The following is a 20,209-nucleotide window of genomic DNA, read 5'->3' as shown; positions in this document are numbered from 1 at the left end:
CCTGCGCAATGACCTCCGTCTCTCTCGCCAGTCCATCTTGTCCCTAACTGCTGCAATTAGGCTGGATTCTGATCATGGGTGGGAAAGGGACATTGAGGTGCTGCTGTTCCTCTTCTGGCTGGGTCATGCGGCTTCTTTCAGGGTGGTGTCTCGGACCTTCGATATCCCCAAGTCCTCTGTGCATGATATTGTGCACAGAGTGAGCTCTGCAATCGTCAGGATCTTGAGGAGGGTGATTGCTTTCCCAACCGGTGATGACCTGGTGGCGGTAGGAGAAGGTTTTGCCCAGCTGGCAGGGTCACCAGCTTTCAGCTCAGCAGTTGGTGCAATTGACGGCTGTCACATCCGTCTTAAACCTCCAGCAGCTACCGCCCAGTGCTATCTGAACAGGAAACTGTTTCACTCCATCCAGCTACTGGCCATCACCGACCACCGTGGGAAGTTCATTGACATCTTTGTGGGATATCCTGGGTCCGTGCACGATGCCAGGGTGCTGAGGAACAGCCCGGTCTTCACTGGAAGCCTTTATCCACCTGCAGGCAAGTGTATCCTTGGGATGGTGGCTATCCTTGCCTGCGTGAACCCATCTGCCTCATCACCCCATACAGGGAGCCTGTACAGAACCCTGTACAGGCTCGCTATAACAGCAAGCACTCCCGTGCCCGGAACATCGTGGAGAGAGCTTTCGGGATGATGAAAACACGCTGGCGCTCTGTTTTCTTTAAGGCAATGGAAGTGAGCCCTGCCTTCGTGCCTGAGGTCATTGCATGCTGCGCTGTGCTCCACAATATTGCTCTACAAAATGGGGACATCATTGAGCCAGAGGTTGGGGAGAATAATGATGATGGCCCCCCTGAAGCCCTGAACCCTGGAACAAGATCAGGAGAACATGTGCGGGACAATCTGGCTGCTGCTGTATCTGCTCCAGACGTCCGTCTTCCTGCTCTCCATGATCATGACTACCTGTGAAACATTTAGCAGGTTTATACTTTTGCACAAAGCATTATTTTATTATAGCTTTGTTGTAGTTTTTTTTTTTTTTTTCCTAAATACGATATATGTTTATCAAGTGGAGTGTCAATAAATATTTTTTCCTCTATAAAGGCTTCCATTTTCTTCAATTGTGGGGGAGGGAGGAGGGGGGCTGTATCATTTTTGAGTCATGGATTACATTTATGATGGATGGATGTGCTTTTATGGACTTCAAAATCAAAGGTACCATTCACTCCCACTATAAAGCTTGGGAGAGCCAGGATATTTTTTATTATAACTCTGATTGTGTTGGGCTGAAAAAGAATAGTCATATACACTTAGGATGGCTTGAGATTGAGTAAATGATGGGATCATTTTTTTGGGGGGCGATGAACATTTTTGGGTGGACTATCCCTTTAACATTTCAAGGATGAAAGTGGTGTGCAATCCGTTGTGAACACATGAAAGCAGGTGTCCATAACTGTTGTTTCTAGGCCATGTATCACAGTGTTAAACCGGTGGCTCTAAAACAGCAGCTGGAAAACCTCAGCATTGCCTCTGAGAAAGCTGTAGGACCTAATCCGGGAGATGGAGGAGAGGGAGGCTGAGAGAGAGCAAAAAGCAACAGAGAGGGAGGAGAGATGATGGCCTGCACCTGTCCTAATCAAACACACCTGAAACATTTAATCAAGTTATTTAGGATTACTTATAGTAGGATTACAGACAGGTGTGTTTAATTACAATTGAAACTCAGGACCTGACTTGGGTGTCCTTGAGCTGTTTACGTTCTATATACATTTAGTATTGAGATAATACAAAAAAATAAAGCTATGTTTGATTGAAGTCTTACAACAATCACTTAAATAAACTTATATTAACCTCTCAAGACAATATAAGGAAATATGTGAAATGTCTATTTACTTTGAACGCCTACAAATAAAAAGTTTTGTTCCGAAATATTTGTTTAATTATATTAAAATTATATGTTGACTATAAAAAAAAAAAAAGTATAAATACATTATACGCAAAAAAAAAAAAAAAAAAGTGGTTTGGAGTATGGATGCTTGTTTACAGAAATGTAAATGTGTGATTGATTTGAGGATGCTTTTAAAAAAAAATATATAAAGAAATTGTATTTTTTTGCAATCAACTCATGAAGGGCAAGAAATTGTTCATCCCTTTCCCTGGTCTCCCTCTCTCTCCTTTCTTCTCTCTCAACTGCTTCTCTATGCCTTCTTTCTTCAGTTTCTCTGGCTTCTCGATCCCGTCTGTCCTCTCGCTCTCGTCTCTCTCTTTCTCTACGCTCCTCCTTCTCCTCTATTTCCCGCCATCGTCTCTCCTCCCTCTCTGTTGCTTCTTGCTCTCTCGCAGCCTCCCTCTCCTCCATCTCCCGGATTAGGTCCTCTACATGTTTTCTTTTTCTTCCAGCTGGCGGTGGGCTTGCTGAAGATGAAGAGGCCACAGCAACATCCGGGCCAGATGAGGCAATAAGGGCAGGTGGAGTGATTGAGGGTCTGCCCCCAATTGCCTCATCCATGGCAGCATACCACTTCCAGGATGCTGCTGTGGGCTCCCCATCCTCAGTGCTCACCCCTGTCTGCGGACATTTCAGATCCTACAGAAATGTTCAGAATACAATTACACAATTACAGAATTTAAATAGTCATTAAATGTTGCATTAGTAGAAACAAAATCATTATACTTTATATTTCTGTTTAAGATTTTCCCTTTTTTTTTTTTACAGATGTGGGCACTACTTTGCCCTGCAGGCCCTGCTCCACCACAAAAGCTCTGCAACATTAGAAATCAAAAATCAAATACTGCTGTAATAACTCTGGTTAAAATGACAACATTCAAACAATAAATATGTGTTGTTGTTTTTTTTTAATAATTATTTTCTATTGTATACTTACTCAAAGCCGTTGATTGCAGCATTCCTCTTTCCAGTGAAGAGGGCTTCATTAGCCACTCTCCACTGGAAAAGGCGTTGAGTGAGTTCATCAGTCCCTGCAACATCCAAACAATATATAAATGTTAGATCTGTCATTTATGTGATAAAAAAACAAAACATATCAAAATGTTGATGTATATTATTTTGATAGCTGATGTTATCTTGCTTTTCATCAAACACAAATGATCATGAATTTGTCAATGCATGAAATCATAGACAAAAATGTATCTTTAGTTGTGTTAATCCGTTTATTTAAATTAGTAAAATAAGCATTTATGTGTGTAATGCAAAGTGCTGACAAAAGCTTAGGCCAAATTGATGACACTGTAGCACACATACAACACCCATACAGCTATCTGATGTGTTTTCATCTGGAAGATGTAATTTTTTTTAAGAGTTTCATCTGCCATACTGTCTGGAAAATGTCTTCTGTCAAATGTTAAACGCACATTTAGGAAACGTCTATGTTGCAAATACATTCGCAATTTTTTTTAAACAAACGTTTATCAGATGTTTGTACACAGATAAAGCAATGCTTTCTAGCTATATGAAAATGAAACGTTTTACAGCAACTTAATATTTAATATATCAATATTTAATACATATTAATGTCTTAAAACTAACAGTGTCCTCGTCAGTTGTTAAAAAAAGTGAAATTTAAATACAATTAACAGCTTTGTTGTACTTACACTTGAATACAGCTCCGTCTCCGTCCTCAGCCATGTTCGAAAATGACGACTCTTCCCGTGGGCTCATGGGATATTAAAGTGTCCATCGTATGAACACTTCAGAATCTGGGCGGGAGCAGTAGGCCATCCGGGGATTTCTCGCCTACTGTTTTATAAATACTGAGGTTTCGGACATACTAGTGTTTTCACGTACTGTTTTCCCCTACTATATAGTAGGCAAGCAGGCATATTCGGACGCAACATTAGTATACGCACATCTAAATCTCGCGAGAATTAGTACCTCACCCAGATATTTCTCGCCTACTCTTTTATGATTACTGAGGATTCGGACATACTATTTGTTCGCCTACTACTTTTCCCCTACTATATAGTAGAGAAGTATGCGGTTTCGGATGCAGCCTTTAGTTTGGATCTACTCAATCTATGTTTTGATCATTGTTCTTGTGCTCAAAGAATTGTCACAAATATTTTTCCACTGTTGCCACAATCATGTTTATCTGTTTCAGCGAAAACTGAACATGCGTTTAGCACCCACTCAGTGGATATAATAACTTGAAACCCTTTTGCAAATATATGTCACCACAGGCATGTTTTTTTTTTTTTTTTTTATGAAACTCGTGTAAACTGTTTTGGGTTAAATATCACCTGTAATCTAGTTAATATTTCCCTGGATTAACTTCACAAGACACTGCGTTCTGTACATCCTTTACATTATAACTTCATCTATTCCCATGTTTTCCCCCACAAAAAGAACAACAGTAGTTTTAGCTGCTGACATGAACATATTGTCAATGTCACTCCATCCTTTGGAACATTTGTTCAGACTCAAAATAAGGTCACTGTGGTCATTACGGTGTAACCAAAGGTAGAAATGGCTGAGAATCACTCTTGAGAGTCTAGATGGGGAGGTTATTGTGGATGTCTGTTGTTGCAAATATTTCTGGATTCCTGTGCTTTTTTGTGGATCTGTTGCATGCATGTGTAGATGGTTATAATACTGTTTTGAAATTAAATGGAAGCTGACATTGCACAGCCTGACACAGAATGTCCCCAAATGCTGACTTCATATTGTGACTACACAACATTGAACCTTGTTTTATACTGCAATTTCAAAAATGTTACCAGTCAATAAATGTACTTGCTCAAGTCAGTTTTTACTTGCCTTTGGGACTTAGTGAGTGTTCATTTTGGACCGTGAAGATGTTTATCGTCTTTTAGATTGGACTAATGACATCTTTGTTATGGACTAATGACATCTGCCTTAACCAAAATGTATTTTATTTATCTTTAGTAATCATAGTTTCAGTCAAAATACCATAGCTACAGTTAATGTCGACAGTTTGATCCTGTTATGGGTGACAAAGGCATTCATCTAGGCCAAAAATACTCAGTGCACTTTGACCTACCACTCCAGGTCTTGGACATTCTTTTGTTTTCCATCATCTTCTTCATATTTCAAACCTTTTCCGGCAGTAGCTGTATGATTTTGAGATCTATCTTTTCATGCTAAGAACAATTGACTCTATGTGTGTCATCTGTTTACATATTTCAGCTAAAATCTAGCTGGAAAAGGTGGATTGTATCAATATTGTTTTGTATTGTTGTGGGAAACTTACTTTTTTCCTTTTTTTCAGAATTTACATACACCATGCTGCACTGGAAGTTGTGGTGACCACTGAGGGAAAAGGCAGAAGCGATCATTTATGCAGTCCATTCAAGGGTTAGTTCACCCAAAAATGAACTAACCCTTAATTCACCCAAAAATGAACTAACCCTTAGCCCTCATTTATTACTCACCCTCTTTTTTGGTGAACAAAAAGTATCCTTGTCGCTTTATAATATTAAGATATTAAGAAACCACTGAGCTCACATGAACTGTTTCAAATATTTTTTTAGTACCTTTATGGACCATGAGAGTTTGAATGGCTTTGCTCTCAATAGAGGCCTTTTTATTTTTTACAGGTTTTTATCTGTATTTTGAATTTTGCACTTCGAGTAGTGTTTTAGGAAAATGTCCATAAAATTAATAGGTAATGAACCGGTAATGAGCTGCCTGTACTTTTTCTGTTATTTTACAGATTTATTTTTGTACAATGTGTAGGTTTTTGCACATTTTAACAATTTTCTTCTAAACTAATGTTTGAAATGCAAATTCATTATGCAAATCATGATGAACTGCATCTGCTCTAGATTTGCACCATTACTTATTTTGTACTTTGTTTGTCATTTTAGCATTTCAGCTGTCATTTCAGTCAATGAATAGCTTGATACATTTTAATAAATGTTAAACAGAATTTAAAACAATCTCACTGTGAAATTACAGCAGTCTAGACAGCAGGATCAGAGTGACCTGGTCAAAACGGTGTGACGGTATGCCTAGAATCAAAGGACAAATAGAGGAGAGAGGGTACTGGGGCAGTAAAGCAGAGTTTATTTTAGCTGTGGCAGGGATTGTGATTGGTCTGGGTAATGTGTGGAGGTTTCCTTACCTCTGCTACAAGAATGGAGGAGGTATGTGGCAGCCGAAATACACAGTTGTTGTTTGCTAATAATGTTGTTTTTTAATAATGTTTTATTGTACTGTTGTGTTCTCAGGGGCGTTCCTGATACCCTACCTGGTGTTTGTTGTTACCTGTGGGGTGCCTCTGTTCCTCCTAGAGACGGCTATGGGACAGTACACACAGGAAGGGGGCATTACATGTTGGCATCGCCTCTGTCCACTGGCTGAGGGTGAGTCAAAAATGAGTTTTTATCAGTTTTTTAAATCATTTTATCTGCATTCTTTGAGCAGGTGGGATTTGCACAGACAACCAGCACTCACATTTTCTAAAGTAGCCTAAATGTGAGGCGATGTACCAATCGAGTCAATATTATTATTATTATTATTATTATTACTGTATCATAAAAGGAGGTGAAATTTGGCACACTGATTGTATTTCTTTAAAGTGCATTTTTATATCAGTCTAATTGAAAATCATGGTTTCCAGTTAAAACCGTAAACAAATAAGAAAAAAAATAAAATAAAAGAAACAATTGTGTTTAAAGAGTATTTTCGCTTCACACCACTGTGCAGAATACATACAGGCTAGGTTTACTGACTGCAAAATTTATTGTGGGATTTATTTATTTTTCTGGTGTTTTTTTTTTTTTTTATTTGTTTTTTTTATCCATAACAGAAAATATATTTTAACACAGGTTTAATCACAGGATAAACATAAACATAAACATAAACATAAACATTAAGGTCCTTTGAAGAGAATGGCGATTTTGTCATTATACTTTGTTGTGTTTTGATTTCATTTTCAGGACTTTTATTATGCTTATGTAAAATTACTGTACAGTTTGTAAGCTGGGAGATTTCTAAAAGCTCCCAAGTTTACCGCGTGGCTGCTGTACTACCTGACCGCTGTAGATTCATTTAGGTGTCGATAGTGGTGATATAGAAATGCATAATTCCCAGTCCGAGGACGTGAACAGCTCCGAATATAACATCACGTGTTGTCATCTCAAGATTATGGTAATTACGCAGTGGCGTGAATGCTGCATAAGTCCCTCCATTTGTCCTGTTTCTTGTCCAGTATTGTTTGTGCCTTGCATGCTGTTTTGTTGAGTTTGCCAGTATTGGATTACCTGAGTTTACTTTAATAAATACACTGCACTTTGATCAAGCCTTTGCATCTCATCTTCTTCACTGGACTGAATATGTGATAGATTTATTTAATCATATTATTTGTGTTCTATACAACAATATTGTTTTGTTTTTTTTTCCCTAAACTTGATTTCTTTGCTTTCAATTTATGTAAATCTCTAAATGTGCAATCTATTATGCATATAAAATCACTTTGAGAGTACTTAATTTGGTTACCTCAAAATAACTTAATTCAGTGGGTCTATAACTTAATTGCTGGTGAAGTATCTGTTTGCTTTTGTCAGGTATTGGCTATGCAGGACAGCTGATAGTGCTGTACAGCTGCATGCATTACATCATCATTCTGGCCTGGGCATTTTTCTACCTAATCTCTTCTTTCAGCTCCCAACTGCCATGGGACAGCTGTGACAACACCTGGAACACAGGTGATAATTTGAAACAAAACTCACCTAAAGTAGTAACATCTGCCGAATGTATCTAAATATGCTGAACCAGGGGTTTGCAAGCCATTTTTTCTTCTTCTCCTCCTTCTTTGTCTTAGATGATTGTGTAAATTTCGCTGCAAAGAATCTGACCCTAAACTGGACAACGCTGATTAATTCAACCTCTGCAGTTACTGAGTTCTGGAAGTAAATAAACTCACCATGATAACAATTGATAATAATTAAATCAAATCTTGCAAGAACATTCCAAATTATTAGCAAATTATTAAGCCATATTGTTGCTCTCTCTCATTAAATTTTACAGACACAGAGTGCTGGCCCTATCTGGAGGTATTGAGGAGATTGGTAAAATCAACTGGGAGATTCTTCTGTGTCTCATTGCAATGTGGATCATATGTTATTTCTGTGTCTGGAAAGGAGTCAAATCTACAGGCAAGGTGTGCAAAAATATCATTGAAGAGAATATTATCTTTCCACAGTAAAAATTTCTCAAAATGTCAAAATTCAATTAATCTTGGTCCTTGATTCTGCATTAACATTTTTAATATTCATTTATATTTGTATTCATTATTAGTGAATGTCAGTACAGTATTTTGCCTGTTTATTGAAATTAGTAAACGTATTATTATTATTATTATTATTTTGCAAATGCGTGTAATTTTTACCCTTTCTTGTTTGTGCCTGTACTGTAGGTAGTGTATTTCACAGCCACATTTCCTTATGTGATGCTACTGGTGTTGCTGATTCGTGGGTTGACTCTTCCTGGAGCTCTGCAGGGTGTTGTGTTTTACCTGTACCCTGAACTGGCTCGTCTCGCTGACCCACAGGTAACCCCACCATCTGCTCTTTCCTGGCATCAGGCTTTATAACCGTTATACAAAGACTAGATCAGTTGATCTTACTGTATAAATAAATATTTTTGCATAGTATTTTTAATTACATTCACAACCAGTAAAAAGTGTGTTATTTTCTTGTTAAAAGTAGCAAAACAAAATTTTGCGGACATCAAACTAGTATTAATATTACAATTCTTGAGCCCCTTCCCAAGTCCTCACTTCTAATGTGTTGTGCATTCAGGTTTGGATGGAAGCAGGAGCTCAGATCTTTTTCTCCTATTCTATAGGAACAGCCTCTCTTACTGTATTAGGCAGCTACAATAAATATAACAACAACTGCTACAGGTTAGTTCAGTATTATTCAAAAATATATTTTTTCAGTATTTTTTTTTTTCTTTTCAAGATTCTCTTGAACTATACAGTATATATACAGCTGCCTTGGTTTAAGTGCATTTTCAAAGGTATTCTTACTTTAGGGTATGGGGTGTCTAAGTCACATTAACTAATCAGTGATGTACCTCAGGGTTCGGTGTTTGGCCCCCTCCTCTTCTCTCTTCTACATAGCATATAATTTATGCACACTGATTTGCGTACCAAGGACTTGTATAATATATGTTTTCCCCATCAGGGACAGCTTATGGCTTTGCCTTCTGAACAGCAGCACCAGTTTTGTGGCTGGCTTTGCTGTCTTCTCAGTCCTGGGCTTCATGGCTCAAAAGCAGGGTGTCCCCATTGAGGAGGTGGCAGAATCAGGTACTGCAACAAAAGCTTCAGAACAGTAAATACTCAAGAAAAGATTCTCTCTATTTCTTTTTTTCAGGTCCAGGACTAGCATTCATAGCTTATCCACAGGCAGTAGCTATGATGCCTTTCCCTCACTTGTGGGCTGTTTGTTTCTTTATCATGATTATTTTGCTGGGACTAGATACACAGGTGAGCTACAACTCATGTTTAAGGGGTATACTGACTTCTTAAGTTGGGAAGCTGCTAAGTAGATGTAATATACAATTTAAATCTCATCAAATACACTTGAAAGTGTTTTACAATTCTAATACACTTGTGTTCTGCATCCCACAAAGTTTGTTGCGATGGAAGTTTTCATGACATCAGTGATGGACTTGTACCCTATGGTACTGCGCAAAGATGGACGTCGAGAAATATTCCTTCTACTTTTCTGTCTTGTTTGCTTCTTCAGCCAACTTGTCATGGTTACAGAGGTTTGTGTTTGTATAACTTGCTACACACTATCATACCTTTAACATTCTATGCTGTATACTCTTACAAGCTACTACATTTGAAAATAGTGGCCAGTATACAGCGCATATTGTGCAGTATGCATTCCAATCCTTTGTGTTGACTTCCACATGTTTGTTCTGTTTGAGTTGTAATTTTGCATTGTGACCTACAGGGGGGCATGTATGTATTCCAGTTGTTTGACTATTATGCTTGCAGTGGAGCCTGTATACTTTTCCTCTGTGTGTTTGAGTCTTTGGCCATGGGTTGGGTTTTTGGTGAGTTGCACAGAAGCTACAGAAACTGAGAGTTGTACATAATATATATATATATATATATATATATATATATATATATATATATATATATATATATATATATATATATAGTCTACTATGGGATTTATGCATGTCTATTCATGTAGCTGCATATCTTACATGCTCACAACATTGTTAATATATGCAGCAGCTTGGGTAGCTGATCTAGTCTGCCAAGACCAAATACAGTACATTAACACTGCCATACGTATTAACATGCCAAAGCTACTCTGAGAGTTTAAGTCATGATTGAAATAGTATTATACTAAACACCAGTAACTAAGTGTAAAATGTTGTAAAAATCTGTCAAACCTTGTTTCTGGCTGTGTGTAGCACTGCCACTCTGCATAGCTTTCTGAAGGATTCTAACATTAAAGGGTTAGAAAACTCTGTCATTAATTACTGACCCTCATGTCGTTCTACACCCGTAAGACCTTCATTCATCTTCGGAACACAAATTAAGATATTTTTGATGAAATCCTTTAGCTCTCTGACTCCTCAATAGACAGCAATTTAACCACCACTTTCAAGGTCCAGAAAGACATTGTTGAAATAGTCGATGTGACTGCAGTGGTTCGACATTAATTTCATGAAGCGAAGAGTAAACTTTTTTTGTGCAAAAACAGAACAAAAAAGAAAAAAATAACACATTTATTCAACAATATCTTCTCTTCTGTGTCATTACATCCAGCGCTTCCAGGTTCTATGTAAGAACGCCGACTCAATATTGGCAGACGCTATTTTAACAATGTCTTTAGTACCTTTCTGAACCATGAAAGTGGTGGTTAAATTACTGTTTATTGAGGAGTCAGAGAGCTCTCGAATTTCATTACATTTATCTTTGAGTCATTTGTGTGTGAAACAACATGAGGGTGAGTAATTAATGACATAATTTTCATTTGTGGGTGAACTAACCCTTTAAGAAATGAGAAACAGAAGTTTTATTGTCAGGGTCCCTGATCATTTTTGAAAATGATCATAAGAAACTAAATTATGAATTAATTACATTTTTACTTTAAATTAAATAAATATGATTTATGATATGAGACAGCAATGACAGTTTCTGAAACCCCAACAGACAGCAATGACAGAATCTAAAAGCCAGTGATGCTCAATTCTTCCCTAACACCACAGGGGCTGAGAGAATGTTTGACGTCATTGAAGACATGACAGACTCACGACCCAATTACATGTTCATGCTGTGCTGGAAATACCTGACTCCTCTCGTGTCCCTGGTGTGTGTCTCTGCATTTCATTCATCTCTTTGAGCTTCATGTTTTATATTTGTCAAAAAGCCAACAAATCTCTCAGATCATTATTTACTGTAGTTGTAGATCCTTGGCTAAAGCCATTTCTCACATTCTTCTGATTTCATTCTCCTTTTTCTTTTCCATCCATTCTTCACAACTTCTCTTTCTCTTCTGTCCATTTTCAGGTGTCATTTGTCTGTTCAATGGTGAAGTACAAGCCTCTCACTTTTAACCGCTGGTATGTGTACCCGGACTGGGCGTACGCACTAGGCTGGTTACTGGCCCTGTCCTCCATTCTGCTGGTGCCTGGATGGGCACTGATTCGAATGTTTACTGAGAAAGGAAGCCTAAAACAGGTGAGATTAAACGTGATCAAGAGATGAACAAGCCGCTGAGATATCATCAGGGCAGGGATATATGTTTAACTTTCAACCAAAGCTCATAACAAACCAAGAGTATATCAACTAACAGATTAATGTTGTTTCACTGTCTGTCTCGACAGCGTTGGCATCACCTGTGCAGTCCTGACACAAACCTCCCTTTTATCTGTAAGCAACAAGCTGAAATAGAAGAAAATACCTTCATCGCAGAGATGGAAGACTTAGTCAGGAGAAGCACAAACTAAAAGATGCTCAGCCTGGCTATTTATTAGGGGCCAAGCACCGAAGGTGCGGAGGCACCTATTGTTATTGTTGGCGTTCTTTTTTTTTTTATTATTATTCTTCTTCTTCCGCTCTTGAAGTCTATGGCAGCCCATAGAACCGCTTGCGGGAAAGTTGTGAAATTTGGCACACAGTTAGAGGACAGTCTGATCTATGTCCATAGCAAATTTGGAGTCTCTAACTCAATCCCTATAGCGCCACCAGCTGTCCAAAGTTGCACTTATGTTTATGTTAATAACTTTTGAACCATAAGGGCTAGAAACAAAATTCTTTTTTCCTCTGATTCCTTGGGTCAAGCCGAACCCGAATTTTCCGCCATTTTGAATTTTCTGGAAAACGTACTTTTTCGAACTCCTACTAGGCCGTTACTCCAATTTTCACGAAAATTGAACCAGATCATCGTCAGACCATGCCGACAAAAAGTTATGGAATTGAAGTTGATTCCTCAAACCGTTTTCGAAAAACAGGCGAACGAATCGAATGTAGTGCTTGCGAAAATAGACATAAGGCTGTATCTCCGCAGCGCTTTATCGTATTCAGACCAAACTTGGTACCTGTCATCACAAGCATGACCTGAGGCACCATGCAGTGTTTCGGCGCAGTGCCACCTACTGGTGCGGAGATATGAAAAATGGATATTTTTGCTTATAACTTTTGATGGGTTTGTCCAAAAATCATAAATTTGGTCTCGTTGGATTCAGGGAATCATGCCGAGTCGAATGATATCCAATTTTCCCACTTCGGCCATTTTGGCCATCGGCCATTTTGCATTTTGTGCTAAAATGCTGTATTTTACGAACGCATTAGCGTATCATTACGAAACTTGGTGTGAGTCATCAGCACAATGCCCTGAAGGAGCCTGAGAAGTTTCGGACCGGCGCCACCTTGTGGTCAAAAATTATAACAAAATTTACAAAAATGCTAATAACTTTTGACTCTATTAACCGATTGTAATGAAACTGGTCTCAGTAGATTCCGTGGGTCATGCTGAGAACATAGATATCAAATTTGCCATAGTTAGCTGAACTTCCTGTCCGCTGTATTGTTTTTCTTTAAAAACCTACTTTTACGAATTCCTCCTAGACCGTTGCTCCGATTTTCACCAAAATTGAACCGTATCATCTTCAGACCATGCCGACAAAATGTTATGGATTTCAAGTCGATAAGTCAAACCGTTTTCGTATACCAGAGCAAAGAATTTGAGGCATGATGCAAAAATTACTCATGAAGCTGTATCTCTACAATGCTTTGACATATTCAGACCAAACTTGGTACCTGTCATCACAAGCATGACCTGAGGCAACATGCAGTGTTTCAGCGCAGCGCAACCTAGTGGTGCGGAGATATGAAAAATGGATATTTTTGCTTATAACTTCTGATGGGTTTGTCCAAAAATCAAAAGTTTGGACTCATTGGATTCGGGGCATCATGCCGAGTCGAATGATATCCAATTTTCTCATATCTGACATTTTGGCTGTCGGCCATTTTGAATTTTGTGCTAAAATGCTGTATTTTACGAACGCATAGGCGTATCTTTACAAAACTTGGTATGGGTCATCAGCACAATGCCCTGAAGGAGTCTGAGAAGTTTCGGACCAGCGCCACCTTGTGGTCAAAAGTTATAACAAAATTTACAAAACTGCTAATAACTTTTGACTGTATTCACCGATTGTAATGAAACTGGTCTCTGTAGATTCCTTGGGTCATGCTGAGAACATAGATATCAAATTTGCTATAGTCAACTGAACTTCCTGTCCGGTGTATTGTTTTTCTTTAAAAACTTACTTTTTCGAACTCCTCCTAGACCGTTGCTCCGATTTTCACCAAAATTGAACCGTGTCATCTTCAGACCATGCCGACAAAAAGTTATGGATTTCAAGTCGATATGTCAAACCGTTTTCGTATACCAGAGCAAAGAATTTGAGGCATGATGCAAAAACGACTCTTGAAGCTGTATCTCTTCAGTGCTTTGACATATTGACACCAAACTTTGCAAGTGTCATTGTCACCTCACTCTGACCATACCAAAACAATTTGGACACAGCGCCACCTATTGGTCGAAAGTGATGAACCAGTAAATCCTCATTTTTTATCATTTTTCAGCTATTTTGCATAAAATGATCTTAATAGGTCTTTAATTGCTCACTGCTGCTGTTGGTCTGATGCTCCCAGCCATGTTGGCTGGCTTCTTCTGCCGTTTTTGTGCTTGGCCCCGTAATTGCTGCTTGCAGCTATATTTTCTAATTGTTTTTAGTAATCTTTGTATTATAATCAAATATTCATGTCTTTGACAAAAGCACACAAGGGTGCCTGAACTTCAAAATGTATGCACCTTCATTGTGTTTTCACATGTCTGAATATATATCTTTTTTATATATATCTTTTTTTTTTTTCAAAATAATAACTTTTAACAATAACAAAAAGCTTAACTTTTTACAATAAAACGTGAAAAAATTAGAACTAAAATATTGTTGCGACCATGTATGAAAATGCATATTTTTTCATATTAAAAAGAACTTAAATTATGTGAGCTCAAGACATTGTCATTATCTTTCAAGGTTTCTGGGAAAAAAATGACAATCATTTAATCTGAGATTAAGAACAGACTAAGAGTTAGTTAGCCCAGTAGTAGGCCTACTAATAGGCCTAGTCCCAATTTTTCCTATGGGAAAATTTTCAACATGTGTTCACACAAAAAACAAACAATGTACATAAATATGAAAATCACACAGTAGAAATATCACAAAATCAGAATGACAAAACACTCAGACCCGTTTATTTATGCATTGTACTTGCCTGGAAAATACAGCCTCACCGCTGTACCAGCAGATGAGTCTGGTTGCCATTGAATCAATTCGATTTCTAGGGCGAAATCTACCAATCTCTTATACCAATCAGAGAAGGGCGGATATGACGTTAGCAAAGCGACAAGAGAGTCAACAGCAAAAAGTAAATAATTAATGTGTTTTTGGTCATTTAAAACTGAATTCACGTCTGAATAGAACAAACTCTTGGGTTTCACGTGCGCAATCTTTGTTGATATTGAAGGGACTTTCGCCGCACTAGAGTGACGCTGTTTGCGTCACTGAAATAAACGAATCTGATTGCACGGTACGGTTTGGAGTTGACTCGAGGTGCAACGGAGGGCGGACTGACCAGACTGATATATCTTGTAGAAGATATTCACCTTATTTTCCGCGACAACAAGGGTGGCGCCATTACGTTCGTTTTGTCATCTTACTTCCGGTTGAGGGACCTAAGATAGTAGTCGCTAGCGGTAATCCTATAGCTGTAACGGTAGATTAGTATTATATGCTCAGTTAGGGGCTGTCATAACAATTAGATTAAGAAGAGAGAACAGTTGAAACGGCATCAACGATGTTACGAATACAATGTGAAGCGATCCGAGTGTTGTGGTGCACTTTACAATTTACACCCACCACCTTAAGACGAGGAGCACCTGAGGCAATAGCTGAAGGCGCTAAACTTGAAGTGACCACCCAAGCGCCCTTATGTGTGTTCGTACCATTTCATGGACGGGAGGCTGACTGACAAACACCCTTTCCCCGAGAAATGGCTCGGCAACGATGTTCCGGTAAATAAGTCACGGCGGATGCTGAACAGGTTGTCAGATTCAGGTAAGCTAACTTAGCTAGCCATGTACATGTTAACCTAACGTTAGATTTGTGAAGTCCCTTCTATGAATACAGTTAAGATCAGTAAAGAGCAGTTCACAAAACACAACGAATCTCGCATTATTACAATTGCCACCTATATATTTCAAATGTAAGATAGTACAATGGTACATATTTAAGATAGGATTGTGGTACATTATAGTTTAATAATAGCTTAAGTTACTTACATTATTCCTGTAATTTATAGAGATTGCAGGTGATAGCAGGCCAGCTAGCTACATCTCTCATATTGATATTGACCTAACTATTAACACTAGAGTTAGAGATTGCGTATATACTGTCTCGTTTTTAATGCATCTCTCTCTCACACTGTTCTGTTAAAGTATGAGTGCAAACTTATATTAATTCTCATGATCAATAATTACTAATGTAAAAAAAATGTGTATGGCTATATTATTTCCACAGATGCATCGATGAGCGTCAGTGATCAACTGTGAGGATGATCACATCCACATACCCTGAACTGTGATGCAGAAACACACTGGGAGGATCCATCTGTCTCTGACCACAACTACACTTCAAAATCACATCTCAATCTGAAGCCTCCTACATCTAATATGAGAATGAAATGCGTTGAGCTGGCGCCATTGTACTGTTGCTCAACTCTGCTGAGAAACAACCACCATTCATTCAGTCGGCGAGCACCTTACCAATATATACACCAACAGTTTCCAGCTACACACTTGGGATCAGCTCCTGATGACTCTGATGGAGCTGCGTCATAATTTATTGCAGGGTGATCATTAGGGTGGTATAAGGTGGTCATATCAGGATGATAATTTATCTATATCAGCACTGGAGTAAACAGTGATGTCATCATCCAGCTAAGTTCAGTTCGCATACAATGTTGTCAATGCAGACAGATCAAAACACTGTTGAATATCAAAGGAAGGTGAAACTTGTCATTCCAGCATTCACCAAGAGACGCACGCAACTCTCTAAAGAAGACACCACCAACACCAGGCGCATCGCTAATGTACATGGGTCATATGACTGAAAATCTTCAAAATCCTTTCTTACAACAGTTCAAATTAACCTCACCCCTAAAATTGATCATTTAGAGAATTTGCCCATTTTACCCTTCTGAGCAACATAATTTCTGATGTAGAGGATGAATAAATGTTGATTTTAGGTATGTTTGTCTGTGCTGTGGTTTTGCTTTAACTAATCAGTGTAAAGTGTATGTAGATATTTTTAAGAACCTTTACAATATGACCAAATGTTGTCTATCTTAAAATTATTTCTATAAACCTTTACAATATGATCATATGTGATGGTTTTTTTTAATCTTTACAATGTGGCCAGATTACTGGCCAGATACTGTTAGCTGTCAGTATCTTTTTAATAAAACCATATAATGTGAGCTCTTACAATTTAAAGGGATGAAGTATTCTGATTTAAATAGAATAAGTCATGTCAAGTTTGCAAATTAATTCTATCTTGGTTTATTGCATATGAAAATTAAATGGTGAAACATTATCTCTACATGAAGGTCAGTAAAAGGTGTCTAGCTTCCTGATAACAACAAACACTCTTACGACTGATTTTATCACAACTTATTGAATTACACATTTTCTAAAATACAAATCACAAAGTTATCTTTAACAAAACTGATTTAAAATAATTCCAGTCGTCTTCACCTACACCTTCTACATGCTGCTCCATCAACTCCTGACAGTCCCATGGTTTACTCTGGCCACTTCTTCATATCGTCTACCAGTTACGGCCGTTAACAGTGACGATATGAGACTATCTGATCGTCGTATAAAGTTTTCTCCGTGCTCCCAATTTGAAACATTTACTGCATTAACGTTATTTGTCATTTCTCTAAAGTTATAGCTCGCTATAAACAATCTTTTAATTACTGATCTAGCTACCGGATGTGCCGAGTCAGTTTAGCGGAAGTCGGATGACAAAATGCGGAAGAGCGGAGAATTAAAAATGGGCGTGGCGGAATAAGGTGAATATCATTCTGGACTTGCCAGGCAAGCATTGTACTGCCTGTGGCGAGAAAGATTTTTCCCTCCTATTTCTAAAAAAAACACTTGCATCTTAAATCTCCGACCCAAAGGTAATAGCTCAAACTCATAAAACAGGGTATGCCTACAGTCTGATATAATTTCATGATTAATTGACTGGCGTTTGTCGCCTTCATGGTTTAAAATGGAAATATTTAAAATATTGCAACGTTGCATTTTTCTTTGTCAACAATTGCTCGCAAAATGATGGAAAATGATTCACATTTTGTGTTTTTCTTTTTCTCGTGATAATAAAATTAAGCAAATTCTTAAATAAATGAGTAAATAAAAAAGCAGGTAAATAAGTAACAAGCAAACTTAAACTTGTTTGCCTCAAATTTCTGCAAATAATTTGCAGATGCAGGTGCAAAAAGACTCTTGTGTCCCCATGCGCAACTCTAATATGTTCCTTTAGAGGGAACTTGATGCTGAGTCAGATGTTGACACTATGGCTATGTTAATACCCACTGCACCATGCTTACCACTGCCTGACCCTTAAAGGGTTAGTTCACCCAAAAATGAAATTTCTGTCATTAAGTACTCACCCTCATATCGTTCCAAACCCATAAGACCTTTGTTCATCTTTGGAACACAAATTAAGATATTTTTGATGAAATCCAAGGGTTTCTGATCCACACATAATCAGCAACATCATTGCACCTTTTGAGGTCCAGAAAGGTAGTAAAGAGGTCCAGAAAGGTAGTAAAAATAGTCCATGTGACTACAGGTTCAACCGTAATGTTAAGAAGTGAGGAGAATACTTGTTGTTCTCAAAAACAAAACAAATATAACGACTTTATTCAACAATTTCTTCTCTCCCCTGTCAGTCTCCTACGCAGTTGTCATAGTGAACGCAGTTCAGCACTTCGGGGTTCTATGTCTCCTGCGTCAGCATCACACGCATACGTTGTGTTTCTCACGTGTACTTGGCCAATACTGAGCCGGTGTTTGGATGTAAACATGGAAGCACTGAACTCCCAATCACACTGAACTCCCAATCCCAATTCAACACCCAATTATGCAATTACTCTCTCTCTCGCTCTTACTATCCTTTTTCTTTCCCCTCCTTTTTCACCATTTCTCTTTTTCCTCTGTCCATTCACAGTTGTCATTCATCTGTTCTATGGTGGAGTACCAGCCCCTGACATTTAACCGCTGGTATGTGTACCCGGACTGGGCGTACGCACTAGGCTGGTTACTGGCCCTGTCCTCCATTCTGGTGGTGCCTGCATGGGCACTGGGCCGAATGTGTGCTGAGAAAGGGAGTCTGAAACAGGTGAGGATGAAAAGATGTTCATCCCTGACATTTGAAAAGATAAACAACAACAAAAAAAGGAATGTTTCTGGCGACTTCATCTTTCTTCTCACCTGTGTCTTGTTTTCCCAATTAACCCTTGTGTATTTAGCCCTCATGTTTCATTGTTTCCTGTTCATTGTCAGGTTTGGTCCATTTTGGGGCTATAGTTTATGGGTCTTAGTTCTTGGTTTTAGTCTTAGTTCTTGTTCCTGAGTTTCTTGTACACTTGTGATTATTTATTCATTAAATACATTGCATTTAGATCGTACACTTGCTATCTAAAACTTATTACAGACTCATCTTCATTATAGAAGACCTGACCCGATGATAGATCCAGCAGTTGAACTCCATAGAGCAGGGCTCTTCAACTCTTGTCCTGTAGGGCCAGTGTTCTGCAGTCTTTTGTACCAATCCCAACTTAACCAACCTAACTGTAAATTGCAAATAATTCTGTCAGTTTAATAATTCCGAAAGCTTAAAGGGTTATTTCACCCCAAAATGAAAATTACCCCATAATTTACTCATGTATTTATCCCATGTATGGCACTCATTTGCCATACGCATTCAACATACTTCCAAAAAGCATTACCTTCCACGACGCAGTACACAATGACATGACTTACTATGCGTTGTAACATAGGACACGTCATGTCATTGTGTACTACATCACGGAAGTTAACACTTTTTAGATAAATTAAAAGTTGTGAGTAGGTGGCCCCATGTTGTTTGCTCAGGTTTAGTCCAACTGGGGCCCATGGGCTAGAGCCCGGCCACCAGACATTGTCCTTCAAGCTATTCTCCCAGGCCTGGCTCCAGGAGAGGGCCCCAATATCCCCTTTCTGGGCAGAGTCTCTCTCTCTCCTTGATCTTTCTATAGGGGACAACCGATGCAGATTTGGTTCTGGTTCCCTGGGAACCTCCTGTGGCACTGTTCACTTGCATAAGTAGTTTGTAGCCGAGTGAGAACCGGGGGTATGATGATGATTCTCAGCCAGAAAAGGGTGGATTTCCCACTTCGGGTAAAGAGTATGTTGCTTCCCCAAATAATGCAGTCATTGTACCAGACCATTGTGGTGAAAAGGGAACTGAGCCTTAGGGGAAAATAAAATCCCCTCAGAAAATTTACCAATGTTCCGACCCTCACCTATGGTGATGAACTTTGGATAGTGACAAAAAGATCGAGGTCATGACTACAAT

General features: G+C 38.5%; 1 protein-coding gene and 1 long non-coding RNA gene across 2 annotated transcripts; both read left to right on the top strand.

Annotated features, from left to right (window-relative positions):
* The first annotated feature begins 5,823 nt into the window (after window positions 1–5,823).
* Window positions 5,824–12,063, top strand: LOC125254518 (sodium- and chloride-dependent GABA transporter 2-like). The gene is made up of 14 exons (XM_048169160.1): window positions 5,824–6,123; window positions 6,208–6,342; window positions 7,546–7,686; window positions 7,803–7,890; window positions 8,009–8,141; window positions 8,397–8,531; window positions 8,782–8,885; window positions 9,169–9,293; window positions 9,361–9,473; window positions 9,620–9,757; window positions 9,949–10,051; window positions 11,225–11,325; window positions 11,526–11,696; window positions 11,843–12,063. The coding sequence occupies exons 1-14, from the start codon at window positions 5,985–5,987 to the stop codon at window positions 11,963–11,965; spliced, it is 1,749 nt and encodes a 582-aa protein (XP_048025117.1). The 5' UTR covers window positions 5,824–5,984; the 3' UTR covers window positions 11,966–12,063.
* Window positions 12,064–15,122: 3,059 nt separating this feature from the next.
* On the top strand, window positions 15,123–17,633 carry LOC125254519. Its single transcript, XR_007181685.1, has 2 exons — window positions 15,123–15,640; window positions 16,103–17,633. It is a non-coding gene; the product is annotated as an uncharacterized LOC125254519 (long non-coding RNA).
* The last annotated feature ends 2,576 nt before the right edge of the window (window positions 17,634–20,209 follow it).

The sequence above is a fragment of the Megalobrama amblycephala genome, linkage group LG19 (genome assembly GCF_018812025.1).
Source record: "Megalobrama amblycephala isolate DHTTF-2021 linkage group LG19, ASM1881202v1, whole genome shotgun sequence".
In the NCBI taxonomy this organism is placed as follows: domain Eukaryota; kingdom Metazoa; phylum Chordata; class Actinopteri; order Cypriniformes; family Xenocyprididae; genus Megalobrama; species Megalobrama amblycephala.
Note: the sequence above shows the minus strand (reverse complement) of the source record. Positions and strands in the feature narration are given on the sequence as shown.